The sequence below is a fragment of the Idiotropiscis lumnitzeri genome, chromosome 12 (assembly GCF_059441095.1).
Source record: "Idiotropiscis lumnitzeri isolate Australia: NSW breed Sydney's pygmy pipehorse chromosome 12, RoL_Ilum_1.0, whole genome shotgun sequence".
In the NCBI taxonomy this organism is placed as follows: domain Eukaryota; kingdom Metazoa; phylum Chordata; class Actinopteri; order Syngnathiformes; family Syngnathidae; genus Idiotropiscis; species Idiotropiscis lumnitzeri.
The window spans coordinates 883,452-910,195 of NC_142402.1; the positions used below are offsets into that span (position 1 = coordinate 883,452).

A 26,744-nucleotide genomic window follows, 5' to 3' on the forward strand; every position below is an offset into this window, starting at 1 on the left:
GTACCTCTGGTGCAGAATCAAGGCAGATCTTTTGTACCTCTGGCCCCTGGTGGTCGATTTTTACATGATTTACAATGCGGACAAGGCTGATTCTCAGTCAGAGGTTGCATCAGACCCTTATGCACACTATGACGTAAAAAAGACACAGAGACGTTCTTGCTCGTCATTGTCAGTCAGTCAGTCAGTTTCGCACTGGAACAGCAGTGCAAGCGGACACATTAGCTTCAGACTCGCTTGATTACACAATGCCGATCTAGGCAAGTCACTTTCTCAACAGACTCTACGGTCACGGTGTTACATCAAAAACAAATTTCACCCAACATAAACTGAACTAGCAAACAACGAAAGAATCAAAACGAGGAATAAATGAATACAATTAAACAATGAACCAAAATAAGGAACGAAAAAAACAACACAAAACATGTATGTCTCATGCCATCATAACCAAAATAACTGCAAAGCAGTCTGGGAGTGCTTCAGCCTGAGCCAATCAGATGGCTGGTTAGAGAGATATGTCGTGAGTGATGAGCTTTGGTTAGTGTCTGTTTATTTTAGTTTTTTTTTTTTGTTAGTTTTTTTGCGCAGCGTTTGTTGTGTAAAGGTTAACATAACCTGTCATGTTTCTTGCTTGCAAGATCCAAAACAAGACAGACTGACACATCGTGGTTAGCGGGTCTTTCATACAGCTTTGTTCCGCGCCATACACGTAATTGGTCTGTTGTCAACCGACTCTTCTCTCAAACCGTCACCAACAGAAGGTGCTAACATACTGTTAACAGTCAGTCCAGCAGAGTGCTCATGAAAGTCACATAACATGTACAGAATTGGAACTTCAGCTATACATGAGGCGATCCCCATTACAAGGCGCCTCATCCATTGTGGAGAAAATTTCGGACTTTTAGGTGCACCCCATGGTTGAGAAAATATGGATGGTATGTTAAAATTCTGTTATACAGCTCGTGCCACCTAGAAGCGATTAAAAATCAATTTTTTTTCATTTTACTGTAGAAAAGTTAAAGCTGGCACAAATATCACGACATCAAATTGAATGTTACCTGGGGTCACTAATAACGCCAGTTGCAGTCTCTCCTGCAGACTGTATTGATGTTCCAGCTGTCAGGGCCACTTGGAATCCTTTGTCAACCCCTTCAAGATATTCAGCAAACTATATGAAAAAGAACATTAGCAATATTGTCATTTGTCAAACTGTTGTGCGCAGTTAGATGCATACCACCAAAATAAAAATAATTACTTGAGGTTGACCCAAGGCAAACAGATTCTGGGTGAGTGATGACAATGCACAGTTCAAAGGACCCCCAAGGTAAACAGATCCTTGCTGAGTTTTCCCTCACTTGAACACCCCGCTCTCGAGAAATCCCTGCATTTTCTCTTTTCTCTGTGTTTTGGACATGTGATATTCTCAAGCTGAGCAGTGATTAGTCATTCCCTTAGCAACTGTCAATCCCCTGAGAGGGATAAAAAGGGGTGGATTTTTTTTCAGATGTATTTTTTTGGGGGGAAAATACCATTACACATTCAATTGTAAAAAAAACAAAACAAACAAAATAAAATTCCTTATTGCTGTTCCATTTTACACAAAAAAAAAATAAAACCAGCTAAATATCAGAGCATGGGAACATAAGTATTGTATTATGTGAATAGTAATAGCTTTAGCATTTTTGTGAGACAATGTCAATTATTAATATTAGCAGATTTGTATTAGCTACAGGTGTTAAGAATTTATTAAACGAAAAGCACTGATCAAATGAAACTAGAAAAACGTGCACAGTACTGACATGTGATTCTGTTTACTGATTATTATATTATTCTCAAATGCTAGATTTATTTTACTGAGTTTAAATGTGTTAAACTTTTTCATTTGTAGACTTCATACTTGCAATGCACACATAGTGCATTTTCATGATCTACACTCACATTTACAGCGCACACACATAGTCTGCATACACTTAACAACTGATGACAACACTTCATAGACGTAACAAATACGATGAAGCACATTGGCCACACAGACCGTAGCGATGCAGCCACAACGAATTGTGCCCTGGAGGGGTTATTAGGAGGACATTGCAAAAACACATTGTAAAGACGCAACAATTTGCGATCTGAGCACACACACAATTGCACAAAGACAAGATTGCAAGAGGATGCCAGCTTGGGGATGGATAAGCCCACAAACAACCAGATGGGAACCAGCCTCGGGATAATTAGAGAAATTAGAAATCCCTTTATTGTCATTGTACTCAAGTGTGCAACGAGATTAGAGGGCTCCCCTCTCCAGTGCAATACAACAATAATACAGACAAATATATAAATTAGATAAATAAATAAGAGAGTGCAATGGAATTTAGTACTGAATAGTGTATATAAAAACACATCACAATGCTGTTCTGCAAGGTAAGGGTGTTCTCGTGTGTGTGTGAGAGTTCAGAATGGAGATGGCTCTCGGAAAGAAACTGTTTCTCAGTCTATTGGTCCTCGATTTGATGCATCTGTAGCGCCTGCCAGAGGGCATCAGGTCGAACAGGTGTGAGTTTGGGTGGGTATTGTCTTTGACGATGTTGAGAGCCCTTCTGAGGCACCGGGCGGTGTAGATGTCCGACAGTGAGGGGGGGAGAGGGCAGCCAATAATCCTTTGCGCTGTTTTGACTGTCCTCTGGAGCCTCACTCTGTCCGCCTCAGTGCAGCCGCTGTACCAGGTGGAGACACAGTACGTCAGCAGGCTCTCGATGGACGAGTGGTAGAAGGCTAGCAGCAGCTTCCTGTCCAGGTTGAATTTCCTGAGGACTCTCAGGAAGTGCAGACGCTGGCGGACCTTCTTTACCACTGCTGTGGTGTTGTGAGTCCAAGAAAGGTCGTCGGAGATCTGTACTCCCAGGAACTTGAACGTGTGGACCCTCTCCACACACACGCCTTCAATGCAGAGGGGGGGCGGCACCGTCTTGTTCCTCCTGAAGTCGACGACAATCTCCTTTGTTTTTGCAGTGTTAAGGTGCAGTCTGTTGTCCTTGCACCAAGCTGTCAGTCTCTTTACCTCCTCTCTGTAGGCCGTCTCGTCACCTTCCGAGATCAGACCGACCACTGTCGTGTCGTCAGCAAACTTGACGATGGTGTTGTTGCCGTGGGCTGGGCTGCAGTCGTAGGTGTAGAGGGCGTACAGGAGAGGGCTCAGCACGCATCCTTGAGGGGAACCGGTGCTCAGCATGCGGGTGGAGGACGTGTAGGGGCCGAGCAACACAGTCTGGGGTCTGTTGGTCAGAAAGTCCAGATGCGTGTGAGGGCAGGGAGGCCGAGAATGTCCAGTTTGGCGACGAGGATGTCTGGGATGATCGTGTTGAATGCCGAGCTGTAGTCCACAAAGAGCATCCTTGCATAGCTCTGCTGTTGTTCCAGGTGGCCCAGCACAACATGTAGAGCAGTGTCGATGGCGTCCTCAGTGGATCTGTTAGCCCGGTATGCAAACTGGTAGGGGTCCAGAGTGGGAGGAAGGCAGTCCCTGATGTGCTGGAGAACCAGCCTCTCGAAGCACTTCATGATGACTGGTGTGAGAGCAGCAGGACGGTAGTCATTCAGGTGGACGGCTGGTGACTTTTTGGGGACAGGAATAATGGTGGAAGTTTTCAAGCAGGAGGGGATGACTGCTTGAGCCAGGGAGCGGTTGAAGATCCTGCAGAAAACATGTGCCAGTTGGTGGGCACATGCTCTGAGGACCTTGCCTGGTATTCCGTCGGGTCCTGTAGCTTTCCTGGGGTTAACCGCCAGGAGCGCGCGCCTCACATCGTGTTCCTCTACGATGAGTGGGGGGGAGTTGGAGCATGAAGTGCGGGGGTGTGACGGTTGGGGCGAGTCAAAGCGAGCGAAGAAGCAGTTAAGCTCCTCTGCCAGCGATGCACTCGGGTCTACAGAGGTCGTGCTGCCGCCACGGAAGTTGGTGATGCTCCGTAGACCCTGCCACACCTCCCGTGGTCTGTTTATGGCCATGGAACCAGATGGAAATCAATGGAATAAACCTTCCAGACGATAATCAACCTGGGGATGACCTCCCCTTGGACTTGGACCTGTGCTATGGGAAGGACCGATTTCAACCAAAATTACCTTTGGCAAAGAAATCTGGCTAGAGAAATCATAAAATGTGAGGACGGCATTGTATAAAGCGCAATTTTTTTCCAACTGCACTCGTTCGGGTGCAGGTCCTTATGAAGATAAGAAAAGCCACCCACATATCTGACTTGTACTATTTTCCTGAACTCCAGAGAATTGAAGAAATTATCGGAACAAAACTTGGATCAGTTGAGTCTTTATTTGACATCTTTAAAAATATAAAAACAAACACACATTGAGTACATTTAGTTAATTAAGGGTAAATTACTAAGTAATTTGCATTTATTTGGTGACTAATTCCAACAGAACCTACCACATCGCAATAGTTCTAGAAAAGAAAAATGTACGAGTTTAAATTAAACAAATCACTTCATATAGCCTTGACATATTGTGTCTACCATATATAAGTAGAATACGTCCAGTTGTAGTTGGGAACTACCATCGCTGGTCATTTGACTAGCCCCCATCACTGCCATGGCTGGTCATTTGACCAGGGAGGGAGGAGTGTGTCAGGGGGGAAATGTCGATTTGTTTTGTTATGGTGTATTAGCCCAAGGAGGAAGGTGTGAAAAGGCAGTGAGCCAGGGGAATTTGTTATACAAAATTTATTGACCAGAGTTCAGCCTAACTTGTAACTGTGAAATGTTCCCCATGCCCGATTACAGCCTCATTCTCCCTGAAAGTCTTGCTTGCATTTTTCAAAAATATTCTTTGACATCATTTACAAACAAAAAATTTAGGTCTCTGATTAGTTTATTTATTAATATGTATATGCCATTTAGCCAACAATATAATAAGGTAAATAATGTAAAATGTCCATTTATTCACAGATGGGTAGTCGTCGAATAAGTATTTTCAAAACCGAGGGAAAGACTTCCGCTGTCCGTCTTGTGATACAGCAGGAGCGCAGCGTTTGCGTTTCTCCTACTGAAGTTGCAACAATGTCGTGGTTGACAGGCTCCAAGATTGTATACAATACCATACAACATTATTCATATAGCGCAATTCACAACAGCTGAAGCTGTAACGAAGCGCTTTTCAGAATGTAATGCATTCATAGAAAGTCAAATGTTTCAAAATAATACATGTGCATCTTTTCCCTCCGTACATCACAATGATTCACAGAGCCACAGAACATTGATGTGACGTCTTGAGTGATAGGCACACAGGACACCGGAGTATGCTCCTAGCAAAAGTAGCAGTAAATGTACTTAATTTAATGAATTGATTTATTTAATAACACAAAACCTACAAACACAACAGTCAGCGGGTGACAAACATTGGGGCAAAGAAATATATCACCAAAAGATAGACTACAGTGCGTGTGCGTGTGCGTGCGTGTGTGTGTGGGGGGGTGAGTGCGTGCGTGGGTGAGTGTGTGCGAGTGTGTGTGTCATCAGCAGGCGCTCAGACCACCAGATGGCTCTCTGCCTTTTCACACCTTCCTCCATGGAATAGTACACGTTTAAAACAATCTGCGGTGCAACCTATGCTTAAGAAACCTGGCCTTGACCAAACTGTGGTGTCAGATTAAAGACCCATTTCCAAATTGCCCATTATTTCGAAAATCATCTGCCTTATACACTGACCTAGAGGTTCAATATACAAAGCAAAGACAAGCACGGAGAGATTACAACCTTGTATTGCCTATTTCCTCTTTGTATTTCCATTGGCTCCATGAGGTCTCTGTTAATTTTTATTCTAGCATACGCCTTATTATATAATCCCAAAATAACCTCAATTACCGATTTATGAAATCTAAATTTGCCAAGTAATTTATAATATATCCACCTCACAGAGTCAAAAGGTTTCTCTGCATCCTCACCAATAATCAAGGTCTCTAGTTTCTGTGGGGGGAATTTATCGTGCATTTATCGTTACCAAGGTAAAATTGCTCAATTTATCGCGATATTGATTTTAGGTCATATCGCCCAGCCCTACATCATAGCAATTCATTTTAGCGATTAGCATGCCTAGCGCCTCCATGCTCGCCTCCTCGTTTAGAACGCTAATTGTTAGTGGAGTCGTTTATTTGCCATCACGTAGCTTGTTGCTGCTGCTGTGCACGGACTTACATAGACAGTAATTCCTCGCTATATCGCGTTTCACCTATCGCTGTTTCGCGGATTTTTTTTTACAGTGGTATTGTGTTCTGTGTAGCGGCCCCGTGGATTTCGAATAAGGACGCAGAGAGTTTCAAACGGGTGTTGATAATCTTTCATCTCTGAACAAGCATGTTCAGCATTCTGCATCGTGAAAACTACAGAACAACAGAAAAACACAAATTGTAATAGTGGTTTTACAAATAATTCACATCAATCATGTATACACAACGCTCCTGTAACGGCAGAAATTAATTTTTCTCGTAAGCTCCGTTAATCAGTGCGGCAGTCGAAGGTCGTTCTGACTCTTCCGTAGCGGCACATCATTTTATCCACAGCTATAACTTTCATTCAAGTACTCACACGGACCCAAAGGAACTCTTTCGTCTTCTTGTATTAAAAGTTCCACAATCCAGTACAGTGAGCAATGTCGTTCAGTACAACGAATGGATAACATCTACTTGAACAATGAGAACACTATGGGAACGGTCAAAAGCTGTTTTGCTTCCACGACTACCAGCACTGTGGTGTATTGTATTGTTTTGTGAACAACACTGCTGTACATGGGACTGATTCATCTTGTCTACAACTGATCTTTGGTTACGCAACGGACAGGATCCATTACTCATGCGCTGTTGCTTTGATTATGATGCGTAGCCGAGACAAGTAAAAGCCACCGACAAGCTCGCAGTTGTCCCACGTTTAGTTTGTTCCACTGAAGAACATGACAAGCACATAGTCTACTCTTCCTCTGTATGCACAGGGGGGATCTCACCACACGCGCAGTCAATCACAAATCAGAATGACCAAATTAACTACACTATTATTTACAACACAGTAAATTCGAAATCCCATAGTTTACCTATAAGAGCTAAACATGACATGACATTTGACATGAATCTCTAACATAAAATAAAATATAGCACAATAAGAACTGGCTCTTACAGCTCCTATCAACTCAATACAAAGGAATGAAGAACTATAAATGAATCAACTAACACCATTTCAATTTGCCAACCAACTAATAATATACATTTTTAATACAGTAATACCCCGGTTATCGCGGTTAATGGGGACCGAGACCACCCGCGAAAACTGAAAATCCGCGAAGTAGCGGCGCACCTTCAAAAAAAAAAATAATAAATAAATAAATAAATAAAATAAAATACTTATATGTACTTCGCACCTATATATATATATATATATATATATATATATATATATATATATATATACGGGTAGAGAGAGAGAGAGTGAAATTCATGTTATAACAAAAAAAAAATATATATTATTAAAACTTATTCTTTTTTTATTCCCCAGCCATTATTTTTGTATTTATTCAATTACCTCTTTTTGTACTTATTTATTTACTTCGACTTTTACCTGCTGGTATGCTGTCCGGTGTGCCCTGTGAAATGAAAGGTGGCATTTTTCATTTATTTATTTATTCATTCATAACTGACAGCCTCGCGCTCCCCTCATGCCCGGGCGGAAGGTGTTCCTCTTCTGCTTAACTACCACGCACGCCGGCCCGTCTCCTCCGGAGCTCTCGCACGGTCTCGAACGAAACGAAATGTCGCCGCGCGAGTGCCCGGGAGGAAGTTGTTCCTCTTCGGCCTAACTGCCACGCACGCCGGCCGGTCTCCTCCGGAGCTCTCGCACGGAGCGAAATGTCGCCCCGCTAGTGCCTGGGCAGAAGTTGTTCCTCTTCGGCTCAACTGCCACGCACGCCGGCCGGTCTCCTCCGGAGCTCTCGCACGGAGCGAAATGTCGCCCCGCTAGTGCCCGGGCGGAAGTTGTTCCTCTTCGGCTTAACTGCCACGCACGCCGGCCGGTCTACTCCGGAGCTCTCGCACGGAGCGAAATGTCGCCCCGCTAGTGCCTGGGCAGAAGTTGTTCCTCTTCGGCTCAACTGCCACGCACGCCGGCCGGTCTCCTCCGGAGCTCTCGCACGGAGCGAAATGTCGCCCCGCTAGTGCCCGGGCGGAAGTTGTTCCTCTTCGGCTTAACTGCCACGCACGCCGGCCGGTCTACTCCGGAGCTCTCGCACGGAGCGAAATGTCGCCCCGCTAGTGCCCGGGCGGAAGTTGTTCCTCTTCGGCTCAACTGCCACGCACGCCGGCCGGTCTCCTCCGGAGCTCTCGCACGGAGCGAAATGTCGCCCCGCTAGTGCCCGGGCGGAAGTTGTTCCTCTTCGGCTTAACTGCCACGCACGCCGGCCGGTCTCCTCCGGAGCTCTCGCACGGTCCCAAACGGAGCGAAATGTCGCCCCGCTAGTGCCCGGGCAGAAGTTGTTCCTCTTCGGCTTAACTGCCACGCACGCCGGCCGGTCTCCTCCGGAGCTCTCACACGGAGCGAAATGTCGCCCCGCTAGCGCCCGGGCGGAAGTTGTTCCTCTTCGGCTTAACTGCCACGCACGCCGGCCTCCTCCGGAGCTCTGGTTAGGTCCGAACCGCGCGAAACGTCGCCCCAAATCGTGTCCGGGGGAACGTGCTCTTCTTCGTCCACTCTCCTCTTCGGCGCACGCCGGCCGTCTAACCGCTCCAGCGCCCCCTCGTGCCGCTCGGTGAAACTACAATGCCCCCGAATATTTTTTAGACCTGCAAAGCTCTGAAGCCGCGAAAGGTGAACCGCGAAGTAGCGGGGTATTACTGTATATTTAACATTTTAAACACTACCGCCTCATTCCGCTCTCCAAGGGCCCTAGTTAACAGTTCCGACAGTCAGCTCTCTCGCCTTAGCTTGGGATACACATCGAGATTCTGAGCTACGGACAAGGTAAAATAACGAAAAATCACAATGTAAATTCTTTCCCAAAACAATCAAATTACCGTATTTTCGCAGTCATAAGGCGCACTTTAAAGTCACAAAAATTCCCCTTAACAAACAAAGTGCCCTGTCAGTCGATGCGTCCATTAAATGGACAAAGTACCACTCACGTCCATCAGCCCTTGTCATCAACGAGCTGTTGGAAGTGCATGTTAGCACACCCTGCTGGGCAAAGAGTGAGTTGTTCATGCTTACAATCGACCGTGACAAATACACTATCTGACTATAATGTTTGGGTGATGGTGTTGGAAAAAGCTGGACAAAGGGCAGCTGTCCACAATGTTTTAGTCTGTCTTATCATTTATGTTATTGCAAGCAAGAAACGTCCCAGGTTTAGACAACAGACAAAAAGTCCAAAGCATAACAGCACATCTCTTTAAACAGCCATGCAAATCTCTCTAAACAGCTATGGGATTGTGGGTCTCTGCTCCCAGAATGCATTGCTTGAATTAGCTAAGGCTGAGTGGCTTTTGTGTTATTTTCATTTTTTTTTGGTATATTGATGGCATGAGAGATACATGTTTGTGTTAATCTTATTTCTATGTTTCATTGTTTGCTTGTATGATGGGTTTTTTATTTTTTTTTTTAAACCGTGACTCTAAGGAGTGTGGTAAGCAGCCAAGTCCCTCCCCTGACGTTGCTTTGTAGGCTATTGCCAATGCACCTAATATTTGCCTGAGCCATTGTCAATGTCAGCTATTGTCAATAGAGACTTGGCGTCTGCTGCAACAATGGGGTGATTGCTTATGTTATTGGGGCATAGTAGGCTGCTATCGGCTGTGTCAGTGTGCGCAGCTCTGCCAAGTTCATGCTATGCTAACAGCAGCTGTGCTATCGTCATGTCAGGCGGTGCGTCCAGTATATGTTACAAAGACAGAAATAGCGCCCTCAACAGGTGTTGCGCCCTTTGACACGGCGCGTCTTTTGGGTGCGAAAATACGGTAATGTTCTATACCTAGTGCGTGTTAATATAGGTGGCTTTTTTACCACTCCTCTGTCAACATATGAGCACACGTCTCAAAGTGAAGCAACCCAGAAGTTGAATAACAAAAAAAAAGATCGAAGAAGAAATAACACGCTTAAAATGAACGCAGCAATGCCACAAGGTGGCACTGCAGGACCACAACTTCCTATCTACACGCACAGACAAACCACAACAATGCATCGTATCAAATGCATTGTAAAATAATAAGAAAATAAATAAAACTGACTACTTTGCGGATTTCACCTATTGCGGGTTATTTTTGGAACGTATCCCTGCAATAAACGAGGGATTACTGTAGTTCAAATAAAGTCTGTTCTGTTGCGCCACAAGAATGCTTGGCGCAGAGCATTTAAGTAGCGGCAAAAGAAATTACTTCCGGGACAACGAGCGACAGGGCGCCGCTTTTTTTTTTAATCAGTACTGCGTGACCTACTGCGTGAACTAGGGGCACAAACAGCTTTGACAAGCTCAAAATCGCGTTGTCTGAGATCGACTTTTTCTGTCCCAAAACGATGCATGGTTCAGTCGTACTACGCATGTTGCCCACAGGGTCCCACGCGCCCTCCTCAGCATCGCACCAGTATTTGAGAATCACTGCAATAACTTCGGAAACATTGTTTAATTTTCTCTAGGTCCATATCCAGTTGTCATTCAAGGGATTCCTAATTTTTAATATTGTTCTTTCCGCTTGATGTTTCCTTTGTTTATAGGAAAGCAATTTCATAGATCTTTCACCTACCTTATATCGTTGTTTCATAAAGATAAGTTTCATCTGTTCATTCAAAGTGTTATTTTCTTGTTTCTTCTTTAAATTTTTGAATTTCAGACTTTACTTCACTTTTCAAATTCTTAGAATGTTCTCTTTGAAGTTTTAAATATTTTTCTTCAAGACATACAAGTTTGTGCTGATTATTTTTCTTAAGGTGACCTGATTAGCTTATAATTGTATCCCTCATAAATGCTTTAAGAGTATCCCACAGGATTCGAGGGGAAACCTCATTATTATCATTAAACATACGGAATTATTTTGTGGCATCTATTAATTTACATTTGTAATCAGGGTTATTAAAAAAAATTATTATTCATTCTCCAAAGGGTATTTTGTTTTCTTACTTGCAAGGCAGACATTAATAGTGACAGCGTTATGGTCGGAAATGGTACCAGGTCCAACATCACAACTCTCAACTATAGGTAGTTTTTAAACATAAAGAATATAGTCTAATCAGGAGAAGACAATGCGGATGAGAGTAGTGGGTATATTCCCTATTTGTTGGGGTGTGTTCACTCCATACATCTACCAGCCCTATTGCCTCTATAAGTTGCAAAATAATTTCCCTGTTTATTTCACGGCCTCCTTTGCCATTCTATGAATCAAGTGTGTTATTCAATGTTAAAATCACCACCACATATTAAGGTTCCGTGACTCTTTCTTTGTTGTTGTTAACTCCAAGATATGACTATAAAAAGACCAATGACTGCCGGGGGCGCATACATGTTAAGTAGACTTATGAGATTACCTGCAATCTTTCCAATTGTCATAACATATCTGCCTTATTTATCCTTATACAGTAAGTATTCTCTAGTACGGAATCATATTTGCATTGTCCAATCTTTCCGTATAACAAAATTTCCTTATATGGGAAACGACTATGGTACATGTCCTGTATGAACGTGATAACAAAATACTGCTTTTTTTGGTGTTTTTTTTTAGCTTTTTCTTCCACTCACTCACTCTCTGACTTTGCATCCCCTCCCTCACCACACAAGACAGCATGGCTCAGCTGATGTGCAAATTTTGAGGAAAGCCACGGGACGCTTTGAAGTCCATAGATAGCGCTATTGAGCTAGCCTTCTCTCTAATTAGCAGCCCAGTTTGTATTTAGCAAGTTTTTAGCTCGACAACAGTTAAAGATTCCAGGACACGTTCATTTACGCTGCTGTACTTTGTCCGTCAAGCCGCAAGAAATTTCCACTGAGCAGGTAAATTACCGGAATCTGAATGAGCCAGAATCGACTCTTTGTTTTGTTTTTTTACTTTGTATACTGCTTTGCATAATCGGATGCATTTTCACGCTCTCATTACCGCTTTACACACACACACACACGTCAAAATACGTGGACAGAAGGCGATTACTTTCATGAATAAGCACTGAGGGGTTAGTCCCCATCTATCTTGATGTCCTTGCGATGGTGTCCTTGTGATGGGGTGTCAACTTTAAGACATTGGGGAAAGAAAGTTTACCTTCCGTGGACTTTCGGTGATTGACAGTTCAGATGTTATGGGCTTGGCCTTCTGCTGTTGTTCCTCCAATGTCCTTACAGGAGTAAACAAAAACAAAAGAAGATAGAAGTCATCACAATAACAATTCCTGGCTCTAGTGTCAATATATTTGGTTACACTGCGGCAGATATAGATCAGGGGTCACCAACCATTTATAAACCTAGAGACACATCTTGGCTATTGATTTGTGCAAAGGGCCACCAGTTTGATACATCCATTCATCCGTTATCTGCCACTGATCCCCAGGTGTTCCCAGGCCAGCCGGGAGACATAGTCTCTCCAACATGTCCTGGGTCATCCTGTCCTCACCAGGGAGGCGCTCAGGAGAAATCCTAATCAGATCAACTCCCTCCCGGATGACCGAGCTTCTCATCCTATCTCTTAGGGAGAGCCCAGACACCCTGCGGGGGAAAATCAAAAGGCAGCCGTGGTGGAGTCCAACCACCAAAGCCGTATTCCGCTTGGCCAGTCGGTACCTCTCAACAGCCGCCGGAGTCCCATGTGTTATAAAGGCCTGATAGGACTCTTTTTTTCAGCTTGACAGCGTCCCTTCCCGCCGGTCAGTTTGATACTCACTTTTCAAATAACAAATGTGCTCAAATTATTTTTTAATCATATTATGGTTCTGTATGATTAATAATGACATTCATTAATTTATGTTGAACATTTCTCACAATAAATAGGATAGATATGAATATCAACATGCAACACTCTTTTCCATTTCAAATGTCTTTTCTCATTAATTTTCAACACCTCATTGACAAAAATCCCAATCAGTCACTTGTAATTATCCGTTTTTGCTCTTTTAAAACAAACCCCCAAATCCCGGGACAGGGAACACGCACACTTACACACACAATAAATTGTACATAAAATACTCATATAAATTAAAGGTGAAATGCAACAAAACAACACAATCCCAAAATGTGCGTACTTTATATACTATCCACTCATAATAAACACCCAAAAAAGAAAAAAAAAAAAGACGGGTTTTCTACTCATATACAGATGTGGTAGGTTTCTCGAAGAAAGTCAAGAAGGGGCTCCAAGCCTTGTATAAACCATTTTCAGAGCCCCGGACAGTGAATCTTATTTTTTGCATCATGTCCCTTAACCAGTGCACGTGAGAAGGGGGAACAGAGTCTTTCCATTTCAACAAGATACATCTTCTGGCAAGTAATGATGGGAATGAGAGCAGTCTTTGCAAAACACGCGACAGGTCAAGGTCTACGGCAACTCCAAAACTGGGGTCAAGGAGTTGGCTTAATAATACAAGAAAGCACCGCAGATAAAGTCTGGAAGACTAATTTCCAGAAGGTAATTAGAGAGGGACAGGACCAAAACATGCGGACGATGGTAGGTTTGACACGACATCTGTCACATTAGGTCCACAGTCAGATAAATACGTGCGAATTTGGTTTTGGAAAATGGACTCGGTGAACCACTTTAAATTGGATAAGTGCATGGCGAGCGCACATTGATGATGAAAGCACCTTTAAAATGGAATCCAAAACATCATCTGTGAAAGTGAATTGTAAATCCTGCCCCAAGCAGCTTTAAGGACTTCCATAGATGGTGAATGCAGTTTGAAACTTAAATTATAAAGTTTAGACAACACACATTTGGTTGTGAGATCAATAGATAAAAAGCATTATCCGGAGGTTTACGAGGAAAATGTGGTGTCATACTTTGCACATAATACCCGACCTGCAGATACCTAAAAAAAATGTGATGGCGCAATTACGAATTCTTCTGTGAAATTAGAGAAGCTGAAAAAATCCCGTCTGAATACAAATCTGCAAAGCTTCACAGACCTTGTTCATGCTAAACCCAAAAGCCTGCTGATGGAGTGAATAACTGATTGGCTGCAATAAGTCCCAAAAGTGAGAAAGCATGAAGACCAAGGTTCTTCCTAAATTGGAACCAAATTTTTAGAGCTCGTTTGACAACGGAGCCACCGAGGGAAGCATAGTACGTAATCGGAAGGGGAGAACCTAACAGTGCGGGCAAGGAGACTCGAGCACCCCTAGAATGAGCTTCCAGAGACACCGAGATTGGAGGCAAAGAATCCAGATGGAAATGCTGCCAGTAAAGTGGACCTCGGATGTTAGCATCCCAATAATAGTACTAAAAGTTTGGGAAAGCCATTCCGTTGAAGAAAAGTCCTTCACAGTCTAGGTTGTTTACCATTCCAAATAAAAGACAGAATCAAGGAGTCCAGAGACTTGAAGAATGTGTTAGGGACAAAAATAGGAAGGCACTGAAACAGATACAGAAATTTTGGAAGCAACATCATTTTAACAGAGTTAATCCTACCTATAAGGGATAATAACAATGCGGACCATTCAAATAGAAGCCGCTTTGACTGCTCAAGTAATAGCAGAAACTTAGCTTGAAATAGGTTGTCAAATAGGTTATATAGTGACACACAAACGCACACTTACACACACGATGAATTGTACATAAAATACTCATATAAATTGAAGGTGAAATGCAACAAAACAACACAATCCCAAAATGTGCGTACTTTATATCCTATCCACTCATAATAAACACCCAAAAAATAAAAAATAAATAAAAAGACGGGTTTTCTACTCATAAACAGACGTGGTAGGTTTCTCGAAGAAAGTCAGGAAGGGGCTCCAGACCAAGGGTCTTCCTAAATTGGAACCAAATTTTTAGAGCTTGTTTGACGACTGAGCCACCGAGGGAAGTATAGTACATAATCGGAAGGGGAGAACCTAACAGTGCGGGCAAGGAGCCTCGAGCACCCCTAGAATGAGCATTCATAGACACCCAGATTGGAGGTAAAGAATCCAGATGGAAATGCTGCCAGTAAAGTGGACCTCGGATGTTAGCATCCCAATAATAGTACTGAAAGTTTGGGAAAGCCATTCCGTTGAAGAAAAGTCCTTCACAGTCTAGGTCAGAGGTATTCAATTAAAAGTCACAGAGGTCCACGACGAAAATTTCATCCAATTAAAAGGTCCGAACCAAAGTCCGACTTCCCTTAATGTCTAGCCTATGTTCACATTTTTATATATATTTAGTCATTTTCAACAGAGCACACTTATATACGAAATATTTAGCAATGTTCCCATTAAACACCTATTTCACATTCAAGAAAATGTGGCTCCAGGAACTTAAGGGTGCCATTTCCGGAAAAAATAGTCAAATATCTCCTGTGGAAATATATCAAGTGCTAAGCTAAGCAGACAGTCCCAATTTTCTATTTAAAGGGACAGTTGACTGACGTTAACATTGGTACTTCTATAATAAGTTTGCATGTAAAAATTACATCAGTGCTAAAATCCACTCCCCTAAAAGACTGAAGTGAATTAAGGGCTTTTTTGTAATGAGATTTACTACAAATTGGCACGCTCTGCTTGTTATTTTTTCCGGTGTCAATTGTCTATGTCACAGCAGGGAGGCAAGCGTGGTAAGAAATAATAAATCTGCACATCTACTTATTCCCACATCAGTCCTTGTAAATATCCCGACTGGGGCTTTATGCTGTGCACATCCTCACTGTGCTCAGCGAAGAAGCAGTGTCCTCCCAACCTACATGTATGTAGCTCTTCCAGTGCATCTTCTGACTTCCACATTTCCTCATTCTAATATAAATCAGCTAGAGAGGTGTTGAAATGGTCATAGCTAGGGATGTCCACATGAATTTTGATCACCGTTTTTGGACGCTAAAGCAATTAAAGTACAATTATTTCCAATGGTGAGTTTATAATTGGTCCATATTGTGACTCCCAGAGAGAGTGGAGGCGAGGGCGTGGCCATTTTCCTCATTAAAAGTAAGCATTTTTCAAGTTTTTGTAATTTCTCCCAGATGAATAAAAATAATATAAATATGATAACTAATTTCAGTTTCCTGATCAAAAAATATATAAACAGAGCTTGTTAGTGAAAAATAGGCCATCTTGGCCAGATAATACTGTATTTTCGCAACCATATGGCACACTTTAAAGTCTCAAAAATTCCCCGAAACAGACGGGGCACCCTGTAATGCGACACACCTTGTATATAGACTAAGACCCATAGATCTGTACACGTGTTATCTATTCGAGCAACGGCAGATGCACCTTAGGGCATTACAGAGTGCATGTTAGCACACCCGGCTGGTTAAAGTCTGATTCTATTGTGCTTTGAATAAAATAAATTATCTGAATACATCTTTTATAACAGTACTTCTATCACTGCCGCATTTCTACCATTGCAGGACGTTCACTATTACAGTACTTTTATCATTGCAGTACTTTTATCATTGCAGTATTTTTCTATTGTTGCAGTACTTTTACTATTACAGTACTTTTACCATTGCAGTATATTTTATCATTGCAGTGCTTTTTACCATTACAGTACTTTTATCATTGCAGTATTTTCTATCATGCAGTAATTTTCTATCATTTCAGTACTCTTAACATTTCAGTACTTTTATCATTGCAATATTTTTATGATTGCAGTATTTTCAATCATTCAGTAGTTTTTATCATTACAGTGTTTCCCCCTCTGTATAATGGACAGGCATTAGGAGTGTTTCCTTACACTTAGATACGTTTATACTGTGTATATTTGCATGCTTTTTATGCATGTCTGCTGCTAATGTTATACATTAACGGCTACATTACGCCGCCGACTCTGTGTGATCTATATCTTTGCTGCTGTAACACCTCAAATTTCCCCATTGTGGGACTAATAAAGGACATCTTATCTTATCTTTTAGTGATGGTTTGAGGGAGTCAGTTAGAACAGACCAGTATGCTTGCGGGAGAAAGCTGGACAAAAGGACAGCTGTGCACAATGTCGTAGTGTGTCTTATCATTCATCTTATTTCAAGCAAGAAACATCACAGGTTCAGACAACAGACTGCAAAAAAACATAAAAAATAAGAAACCCATAGCACACATCTCTCTAACCAGCCATTTGATTGGCTGAGGCTGATAGACTCCCAAAATGCATTGCAATTCTCTTTTTGTGTTATTTTTATTTCTTTTTGGGATATGAATGGCATGAGAGATGCATATTTTGTGTTAATTGTGTTTCTTTGTTTCATTGTTTGCATGTCTGCTGTTCAGTGATAGTTTTGGTTTTGATTCAAAACCGTGACTCTAAGGAGTGTGGTGACTTGTCACATCCCTCTCCTGACATTGCTATCGGCTGCGTTGTCATGTGAGCTCTTTCAGCGGCTATTGTAATGCTATTGCCAAAGCTGCTTTTCACTGAATGCGAGCTAGCGTGCGCGAGCTAGCGTACAACTGACGCTGCGTCTGTTGATACGGCGCGTCTTTAGGCTGCGAAAATACGGTACCTTTAAATTGACAGACGGGTGTAAAAAATGGTTTTGAGATATATGCGGATTTTCATATGGAATCCATTTTACTGTTAGCGTTGAACAGTTGTAATTGGTGGAGTATTTACGGGCCGCTGGCTTGGGAGTAGAGCACTAACTGCTGAGCAAAGAGTCTGCGCCACCAGCTCAACTAATAACAGCATGAGATGGTACAAAGAGTCAGCTTTTAAAATTCAAGCTGGCATCCATAAAACATACCGTATTTTTTGGACAGCAAGCTGCTACTTTTTCCCCATACTTAGAACCTTGCAGCATTTAATGACTTGCAGTTTATTTATGGATTTTTACTGACTTTCGTCAAGCCGTCAATAAATTTCATCCGTTCTTATCACATCTGACCAATGAAGTTACAGAACACATGACAGTGGACCAATTAAGGCGCCTAAATCCGTCCTCATACTGCATTATCATCAGCTATTTGTGGTTGGAAGATTTACATATACAAGAGAAAGCTATAATTAATCAAACTCTTATTTAAGTATTTTATGTTATTTATTTAAAATACTGGGTGGTTCATCTAAAAATGTTTAAAATAAAACACATTTTACATGAAGCTTTTTATTTCGTCGAACGGTGCTGCCATTGCAAACCACTGTTTTGCCAGGAAAACAAAGTTGTGTTTGAAGGCCTAAAAGTACGGAAGCGCATTGCTACCACATCAGGAAAAAAAATATCAAACTTATCATGTAAAAACGTCATAATTATCATGTAAAAATGTGATAATTATCATGTAAAAACGTGAAAGGCCAGGATGGCCGAGTGGTCTATGGCGCCGCGTTCAGGTCCCGGTCGCCCCAGGAGGCCTGGGTTCGAATCTCGAATTTCCCCATTGTGGGACTAAAGGGCATCTTATCTTTGGCTGCCAGGATGGCCGAGTGGTCTAAAGCGCCGCGTTCAGGACCCAGTCTCCCCAGGAGGCCTGAGTTCGAATCTCGAATTTCCCCATTGTGGGACTAATAAAGGGAATATTATTATTATTAGAAACTTATCATGTAAAAACGTGGTAATTATGTAAAAACCTGATTATTGTGACGTAGCGAGAGAATGCAATTTCTGGGGAAATTGCGTGTGAAGGCTGATGAGCTGAAACCATCTGGGTGGAAGGATGTGGAATGATATTTAAAGATTTGAAACCATAGAGAATGAAATTGAATGAGTTTGAATTGTCGAGAATAGAATTGAATGAGAATGTGGAATGATAGTGAATGATGGAAGGTGGAAGGATGTTGAATGATAGTGAGTGATGTTGAATGACACTAAATGAATAAATTGATTGAGATAACATTGACACAATGTGTCCATGCTTTCACATTATTCACCATTTTACATTATAATTAAAAAAAAAAAAAAAAAATGAAGTTCCACAGTCGGGACTTGAACCGACAACGTGGGAAACAAGTGCTTTACCTCTGAACCACACAAATGTACAAGTGCAAGTATAGAATCAGCCCTTACACAATAATAGAACTGGGAAAGCCTGGAATGATTGCGGAAAGATATCTTTGAAACAGGAATACAGTAAATCAAGTGAAGAATGTGAGAGAGAAAAAATTAACGTGAAATGACTGGAATAAATGTTTTGAATTTCTAACTGAAACCATGTACACGTCAATTGTAAAGATTCATTTGGAATGGACGAATGGATGAATTTCTGACACTCAAATAGTGAATCAAGTGTATCCATTCGAATTATGTCACTTCCGGTTCATTTACGCTCGATTTACATCACTTCCGGTTCACTCCCAGTCGTTGTCTGTCACTTCCGGTTAACTTCCGGTCGAATTACATCACTTCCGGGCGCATTACGTCACTTCCGGTTTCATTATGTCACCCCTGCCTACTTCCGGTTTTGTGACGTCACTCCTGGTTCACTTCAGATATGATGATGTCACTTCAGGTTCATTTACTGTGGATTGGCTTCCTTCTCCAAGATGGTTGGGGGGACTAATGTCCCAGTCCAAGATGGCTGCCTCATTGGGGGTGTTCAAGGTGAATCAGAGGTTAAGCTAATCACCTAGTACAAGGTGGCTGCCAGTCCAAGGGCAGTTGAATGAGCTCAGACATTTGAATTTCTAAGTGGAATGACGTAAACATGAATGGAAACTGAAAGCATGTGAATGTGAAACAAAGCACCGCCCTTTTGTGCAATGTTATCCGCTGAAGTTTGAGGTGAGCGCACATAAAAACCATCGAATTTCGAGTGCAGTATAACAGATCTTTACATTTTCGTTTACAGCCCAGCGGCATTCAAAACGAATGTTCACAAAAAGTATCATGGATTTTGGGGAAACATAAAAAAGGAAGTTGTGAAGGAGTGCTTAAATGCGGTTGCACAAAGGAAAACACAAAGCCCAGATGTGTGAAATAATCTACCAAATCCCAATGGCCCTGACTCCGTTCCAACCCAGATTTAAGTCACTGGCAGGGCAGTAACAAACTCATTTTTCTCATTAAGAGAAGTTAAAAAATATTCAAAAGAAAAGGTGGTGTCAAAGCTCATTCTGAATTCGTTTTTCATGAGGACAGCCATTTTTATTGATTGTGTACTGAACATGTCGACCTGTTTTACTTGGATAATTAGGCTTTCCGTTTTTTTTAGGCTGATAACTCTTTGATTTAAGAAAAAAAGGTAAAAGATGTTAACTCAATGCTAAGCACTTGATATATTTCTGCAGGAGATATTTCACTGTCTTTTTCTGGAAGTGGCACCCTTAAATTCCTGGAGCCACATTTTCTTAAATGAGAAATAAACGCCTTATATTAGTTTGACTTGCAAAGGTTTTTAATGGGAACATTGCTAAATATTTAGTATATAAGTGCGCTCTGTTGAAAATGACTAAATATCGAAACTATATAAAAATGTGAACATAGGCTAGACATTAAGGGAAGTTGGACTTTGGTTCGGACCTTTTAATTGGAAGAAATTTTAGTCATGGACCTCTGTGACTTTTAATTGAATACCTCTGTTATAGGTAGTCACGTTATAGACTATAGCACATTCCGACTTCCAATTTCAGGCTACGTTGCCAACGCTGGAATGCAACTAAATCGAGGATACTCTGACCAGTGAGATATCTAACGCGCATTTCAGGTTGGACTTGTCTTTTAATTTGGAAAAATACTTAGACAAGCATGCATCAGAAACGTTCTTACTGAGTTACTGTACCTGTATTTTTCATTTTTAGCTTTTTGGTATTAAACAGAGAGTTTACGTAAACTCCCACATAGAACATTTCACTTATGGTTCAAGAAGTGGAACTCCCTCACCTATTTGCCACTAAGTTACTCCATAAGCAAATACAAGGTCTCTCAGTCTCTGGCTTGCATACATCATACCTCGCAATATGCTTTTGGTGGTATGTCCAAATGATATGAAACGTCATCTCGTGAATGTGAGTATCACCGCGGCACAAAATAAATCTTATAAAAAGCATACAATAACAATGCTGAAAAATGTAATGCAGTATGCATTTGTTTTCAGACACTATTTTTAGACAATGCATTTTATTAGTCCTTAAATTCCATAAAAGTGCGTTGTGACACTGCGACAACAGGGGAATGTGGGGTGACATTAGTTGAGAAGCACTCGCTGTTGTATGGGTGGGAGGGAAAAATCAATTACATATATAGAGCTGGATTGTCTGTTATAAAATTAGGCACATATTAATTGAGATTATTTTCCTGTTAAAAAATGATAAATTTGAGAATCTGGTAATACTGTATGAAATGTATTGTATTGTAATGCAGGCATATCACAAAATCATAATAATCAAATCAAATCATCATGTCTTAAGTGCTCAGATAGACTAGTATCTTGGGGCAGCAGGTGATTTTCACACCTGTGTGCTCTCAGGCATTTCTTCAAGTTTTAACATGATGAGATTATGACGTTACACAGTGTCTACATTATTTCTGTGCAAACATCAGTCAATTGTGCATCCATTTGTTTTGTGTGTTAAAGAAAATGCGCAAGAGAATCCCAAAAATATTAATTGCTTGAAAAACTCAAGAAAAAGATGGGCATTGGATGTGAGGATAATGAAGGTGAGCACGAGGAGGCGTCACCTGCAAAGTGGAAAAGAATCAACAACAAAAACAAATGGGCTGAAAAGCAGACCAGAAAAGGGTTGGATACATCAAGGTAAACAAGTAAGGAAACGCAGAGGAGGAGGAACGAGGACTCTTGATGTGTCCAAAGAGTCATAAAAAGATGACAGATTACAGCACGCTCAAAGCATATTCTTCCCAAATCGAAAGAGTAGATTTGGAAGATGTGAGGAGTCTAGTTGTGATATATCGGACTAACCAGGAGGAAGTGGTACTTGATGAAGATATCACAACTGGAGAACTCTACACAGTACTAATGGGAGTGTTCAGATTTTACCTTTGTACTAAGACACTGATGGATTAAGATGAGTCTGTTGGGGGGGGGAACTGATGCAAATATTGATGTACAACAGATAGACACATGCAGATGATCAGGCTGATTTGATGCAGATCTAACAGACACATTTGAGGTGATGATTGGTCCTTTCCTTGGAGAACCCATGGCAAGTCAGCTGGATGACACATTGGTAGATGAACCCAGCCTGCTGCTTGAAGGAAACAAGCTGACCGCCACATCAGTTACTCTTCTCCCATTAAGCACAACAACCCTGAACACTCCAGACGCAGCTAATACAAGTGATCAAGCACTTGTTTCTCCAGCTTCATATGATCTTGTATACATGAACATAAAGCTTCACAGAGTCAATCTTCTGGAAGAGATGATTAGCCAGTTTAAGGATGCAACATTGCTCAAACACCTCCTAAAATACACCTATATAGATGAAAAATGATTTGATGCCAGTGGTGTTGCAAGGGATGTCTATGCTGCATTTTGGACTGATCTTATGGACCACACAGCTGACGGGGAGGATTTGAGAGTTCCATTACTGTCTCCGAAATGGCAGGAAGATGAGTGGAAATCCATTGGCCGGATTTTGCAGAAAGGATTTTTTCCGTGTTGCTTTGCCCCCGTTTTCACTGTGGCACTTGTTTTTGGTGAGAGCAAAGTGTCAGATGATATGCTGTTGAAAGTCATCTGTACATAAACCAATCATATAGAGATCTGATCACCATTGCCTTAAAAGATCTTTCAGATTAACACAGAGGATGAACTTTTCGATCTTCTGGACCGCTTGGATGTCACCACCCTTCAGACCAAAGAGAATCGAAAGGTCTCCTTCTAAACGTGGCACACAAGCAGTTGATCCAAAAACCAAGATAAGCAGCAGAATGTTATTAATTGTTTGCCACTCCCTCAAACATGCATTTGGGAGCCAACAAAATGTCCTAAAAATGTATCAAGAAAAAACGCCAACAGCTTTTGGAAATGCCGCAGGCATCTCCAACTAATCAAGCAGAGAACCAGAGCCTTCGTTTTTTGCAGCAGTACATCAGAGGAATTGATGAGGCAGGACTTAGAAAATTCCAAAGGTTTTTAACAGGGTCAGATGTTATCATTGTAAACAAGGTTGACATCCACTTCACAGCAGTGGATGGGCTGGCAAGGCGACCAGTAGCCCATACCTGTGGGCCAGTTCCAGAACTGCCAAGAACATACACTTCCTATCCAGAATTCTGCACTGAAATGGATAGCATACTTGTTGCGGAAAGCTCCTTTCGGTTTTATTTAGGTCAGTGTAAAATGACCGGTACCCTTTCAGGGACCAGGGCACACAGTCAGAATGACTGAAGCATCCATTAACAGTATTGGTAATGGCCATGCATTCTAAACACACAAGATAAATACAAATAAATACTGAGGGAAGGGCTACACGGTATTTAGGGAAACAATAATTACAACAAGCCAAATAATTCAAAACAAATAATGAGAAATACAGTAAGTGTACTTTGGAAACCAGAATTTTGAGAGCTTTAACAAATGGCTTGACAAAATTAGGCTGATGTGAAACACCGTATGTAATAGGCCTGAACGATATGCGGTTTGAACATCGCGATTGCGATGTGCGCATGCGCAATAGTCACATCGTAGGACGTGCAATGTTTTTTTTGGGTTTTTTTAGAACACGTAAAAAAAAGCAGCACGCTATACTATGCTCTATACCAGGGGTGTCAAACTCCAGTCCTCGAGGGTGTCCTTCAAGTTTTCCATCTCCCCTGGCTGCAATACACCTGATTCAAATGAGCAGGATACTTATCAGGCTTCTTCAGAGCTTGCTGATGAGCTGATCATTTGAATCAGGTGGGTTGCAGCCGGGAGAGATTGAAAGCATGCAGGAAAGCGGCCCTCCAGGACTGGATCTTGACACCCCTGCTCTATACTGTTGAGACTACACAGACCGTCTTGCTCACGCCCCCTACTAATTAGACAACGCCCAGCCCCCACCCGCCTCCACTCTCACTGCTGTCTGCCCTGAAAACAGGAGGACACGGCAGCAGAAGCGGCAGTAGATTTAGTCCCCAAAAGAAAATCAACATCCGAAATATGGAGTTATTTCGGCCATAAAAAGGAATATACAACACACAAAAAAACCCTCTGCTGACAAGCCTCGCCATTGTTGCTGCAACACAAGGTAATACAACAAACCTGTCCGACCATTTGAATCGCTATTACGAGTCCCCGTATAACCAGTTCAGACTCATTAGTGGGACCGATGTAAAACCATCTACTCAAAAAACAATGACAGACACCTTTATTATAACACCTTATGATAAGAAGTTCCAAACAGCATCGACAAATCACGAATGCAATAACTTTTCACGGGGCAAAAGCGAAAGCAACTCAATGCCGACGCACGAAAGAGAGGTTTAAGAAATGATCCACACGCTCGACAAAAGGTATAGAATGCCATATTTCTATCAAGTGGCCATCCCAGAGCTGTATAATAAACAAAGCAAAGTATTCCCAAAGAGAGCTATTTGAGTCATCTGGTGACAATTGTTCTAGTTTCAATATCGCAATGTACATTGCAACCTGACCAAAAATTGCAATGTCATTTTTTTCCAATTTCGTGTTTTTCCAATATCATAAACTTGTTTCACAAATTAACACATTTCCCAGGTATATTCTCAACCAGGGGTTCATGGTCATCAACTCACTAGATGACCACGAACCCCTGGAACCAATGGATTCTATGGTGTAATTTCAAGGGTCGGTGAAAATATAATTCCTTTTCCCATGACATTTATAGAAAAAGGACTATTTTACTCAAATATGACTGAGACCTTTGTCTACTTAAACTACAGGGTAACAGGACCTTTCTAATTAGTTCACAAGAGTAATTTGAAATTTGAAAAATAAATTAGATTAAATTACTTTCCTCCTTTAACTTCCACAGGCGTCCTGAGTCCCGAATGCCTTTCCACTATATCTCTATATAGGCAGCAAGTCGGCACGGGCGGCAGAGGATTTTTTTGTGTGTTGTATATTCCTTTTTAGGGCCGAAATAATTCCATATTTCGGATGTTGACTTTCTTTTGGGGACTAAATCTACTGCCGCCGTCGTCTCTTCCATGTCGCCTGTTAGTGTTTTCAGAGTGCACAGTCGTGGCTGTGAGAATGGAGTGGGTGGGGGAGTGGCCAGTGACTGGCAGGAGGGAAGGGGTGATTGAGACAGGCTGTGTAGAGCATACATTAGCTTGCTGTTTCTATGAAGAAAAACTAATTTTGCATGCTCTAAAGCAACAAAAAAAAAAAGACAAAAACATTGCACGTCCTACGATGTGACAATTGGGCATGCGCACATCGCAATCGCGATGTTCAAAACACACATTGTGCAGCCCTATTTCACAATAATACATATTTTGAGTAAAAAGCTACACTTTTATCACATCATGATCATCATATAAAATCCATTGCGCAAAATAATCAAAACTGCTTTTTCCAAAAGCTTTTGCACCAGAATGTATGTTTGACCAGGATGGGAGGATCAAACTTACCTATGGTTCTGATCCATCTCCAGTAAAGCAGATAAAGCTGATGTTCCTTTTTTGCCTTGCAGTGGCACCATGGGTTCAGAAGGATATGAAAGGAGAGAATTGATGGCCTTCATGGGAATGCCTTTCTGCAGTGTGGAAAAAATGAATAAAGACACTGTCAAGTTTAGCTCAGCTGGAGGTACCAAACTCAAAGGTGAATATTTATGCAAATTTTGTCCATATCCACAGAGCATCTACATCTTTGAGTGCTGAAAAAAGCTTGTCTTCTTCAACTCAGGCCCTTTTGAAGTATTAGGGCGGGCACCACATGTGACCATAGGGAACGTGCTATACATCTTACATAAATTCAATTCCAACTAGAGCTGCGAGCAACTATAAAGGGCCATCGCAGCCCTGGCAACGTTGGGGTACTGGCACGTTGGGATACTGGCACATAGGAATTGGGATTTTTTTGAAAATTAAATATATCAGATTAAAACCAATTTTGATCAAGTATAATCCCAATAAAAATATTTGAAAGGAAATTTAAAAAAGCCTACTTCCTTTTAAGTTTTTATTTATTTATTTATTTTTTGCTTTGTATAACTGCAACATACTGTGGCAGAGTAAACTTTTCAACACTCTTTTTGTGTGTTTTTATTGTTATCTACTATTATTATTATTATTTCATTATTTATATTTGCACTGGAGACGGGAAGCTTTCTAATCTCATTGTGCACTGAGTATAATGACAAGATAAGGCATTCTGATTCTGAGATCCTGGGCTGTTACATGTGCCAACTTTTGCTGGAGCTTGTTGACGCGTACAACCAGGGCTGCTTCATTTAGAAAATGTAATGGCGTTATCGAGACATTTTTATTTTTTGTTTTTTAAATCACACAATTTAACGCAATACATTATTTATATAGCGCATTTCGCAACAGATGAAGCAGTAACAAAACACTTTCCATATGGTGTAATATATAAATTAGCACTCAAATTATGAGACAAACAATAGATCCTAGAAGAACAACCGAAAAGCGTCTCATGTTGAGTTGTTTTGTTTTGTTTTTTTGGGGAGAATAGGAGCTGAAATTTGATACAATTTCACAAACTATGTGTTAAAATATGAATTAACGCTGTGA

At 41.5% G+C, this 26,744-nt stretch overlaps 1 protein-coding gene and 1 pseudogene across 7 annotated transcripts in view; one reads left to right on the plus strand and one right to left on the minus strand.

Annotated features, from left to right (window-relative positions):
• The window catches only part of depdc5 (DEP domain containing 5, GATOR1 subcomplex subunit), a 248,093-nt gene that overhangs the window by 77,622 nt on the left and 143,727 nt on the right, over positions 1 to 26,744 (minus strand). For all 7 annotated transcript variants that reach the window (XM_088311264.1, XM_088311269.1, XM_088311266.1 and 4 more), the window contains 3 exons: positions 25,620 to 25,744; positions 12,278 to 12,350; positions 1,056 to 1,165 (listed from right to left, as the gene is read on the minus strand). In XM_088311264.1, coding sequence (XP_088167390.1) covers positions 1,056 to 1,165; positions 12,278 to 12,350; positions 25,620 to 25,744 — 308 coding nt within the window. The remainder of the gene's footprint in view (positions 1 to 1,055; positions 1,166 to 12,277; positions 12,351 to 25,619; positions 25,745 to 26,744) is intronic.
• Positions 22,223 to 23,412, plus strand: LOC148325140 (uncharacterized; annotated as a pseudogene).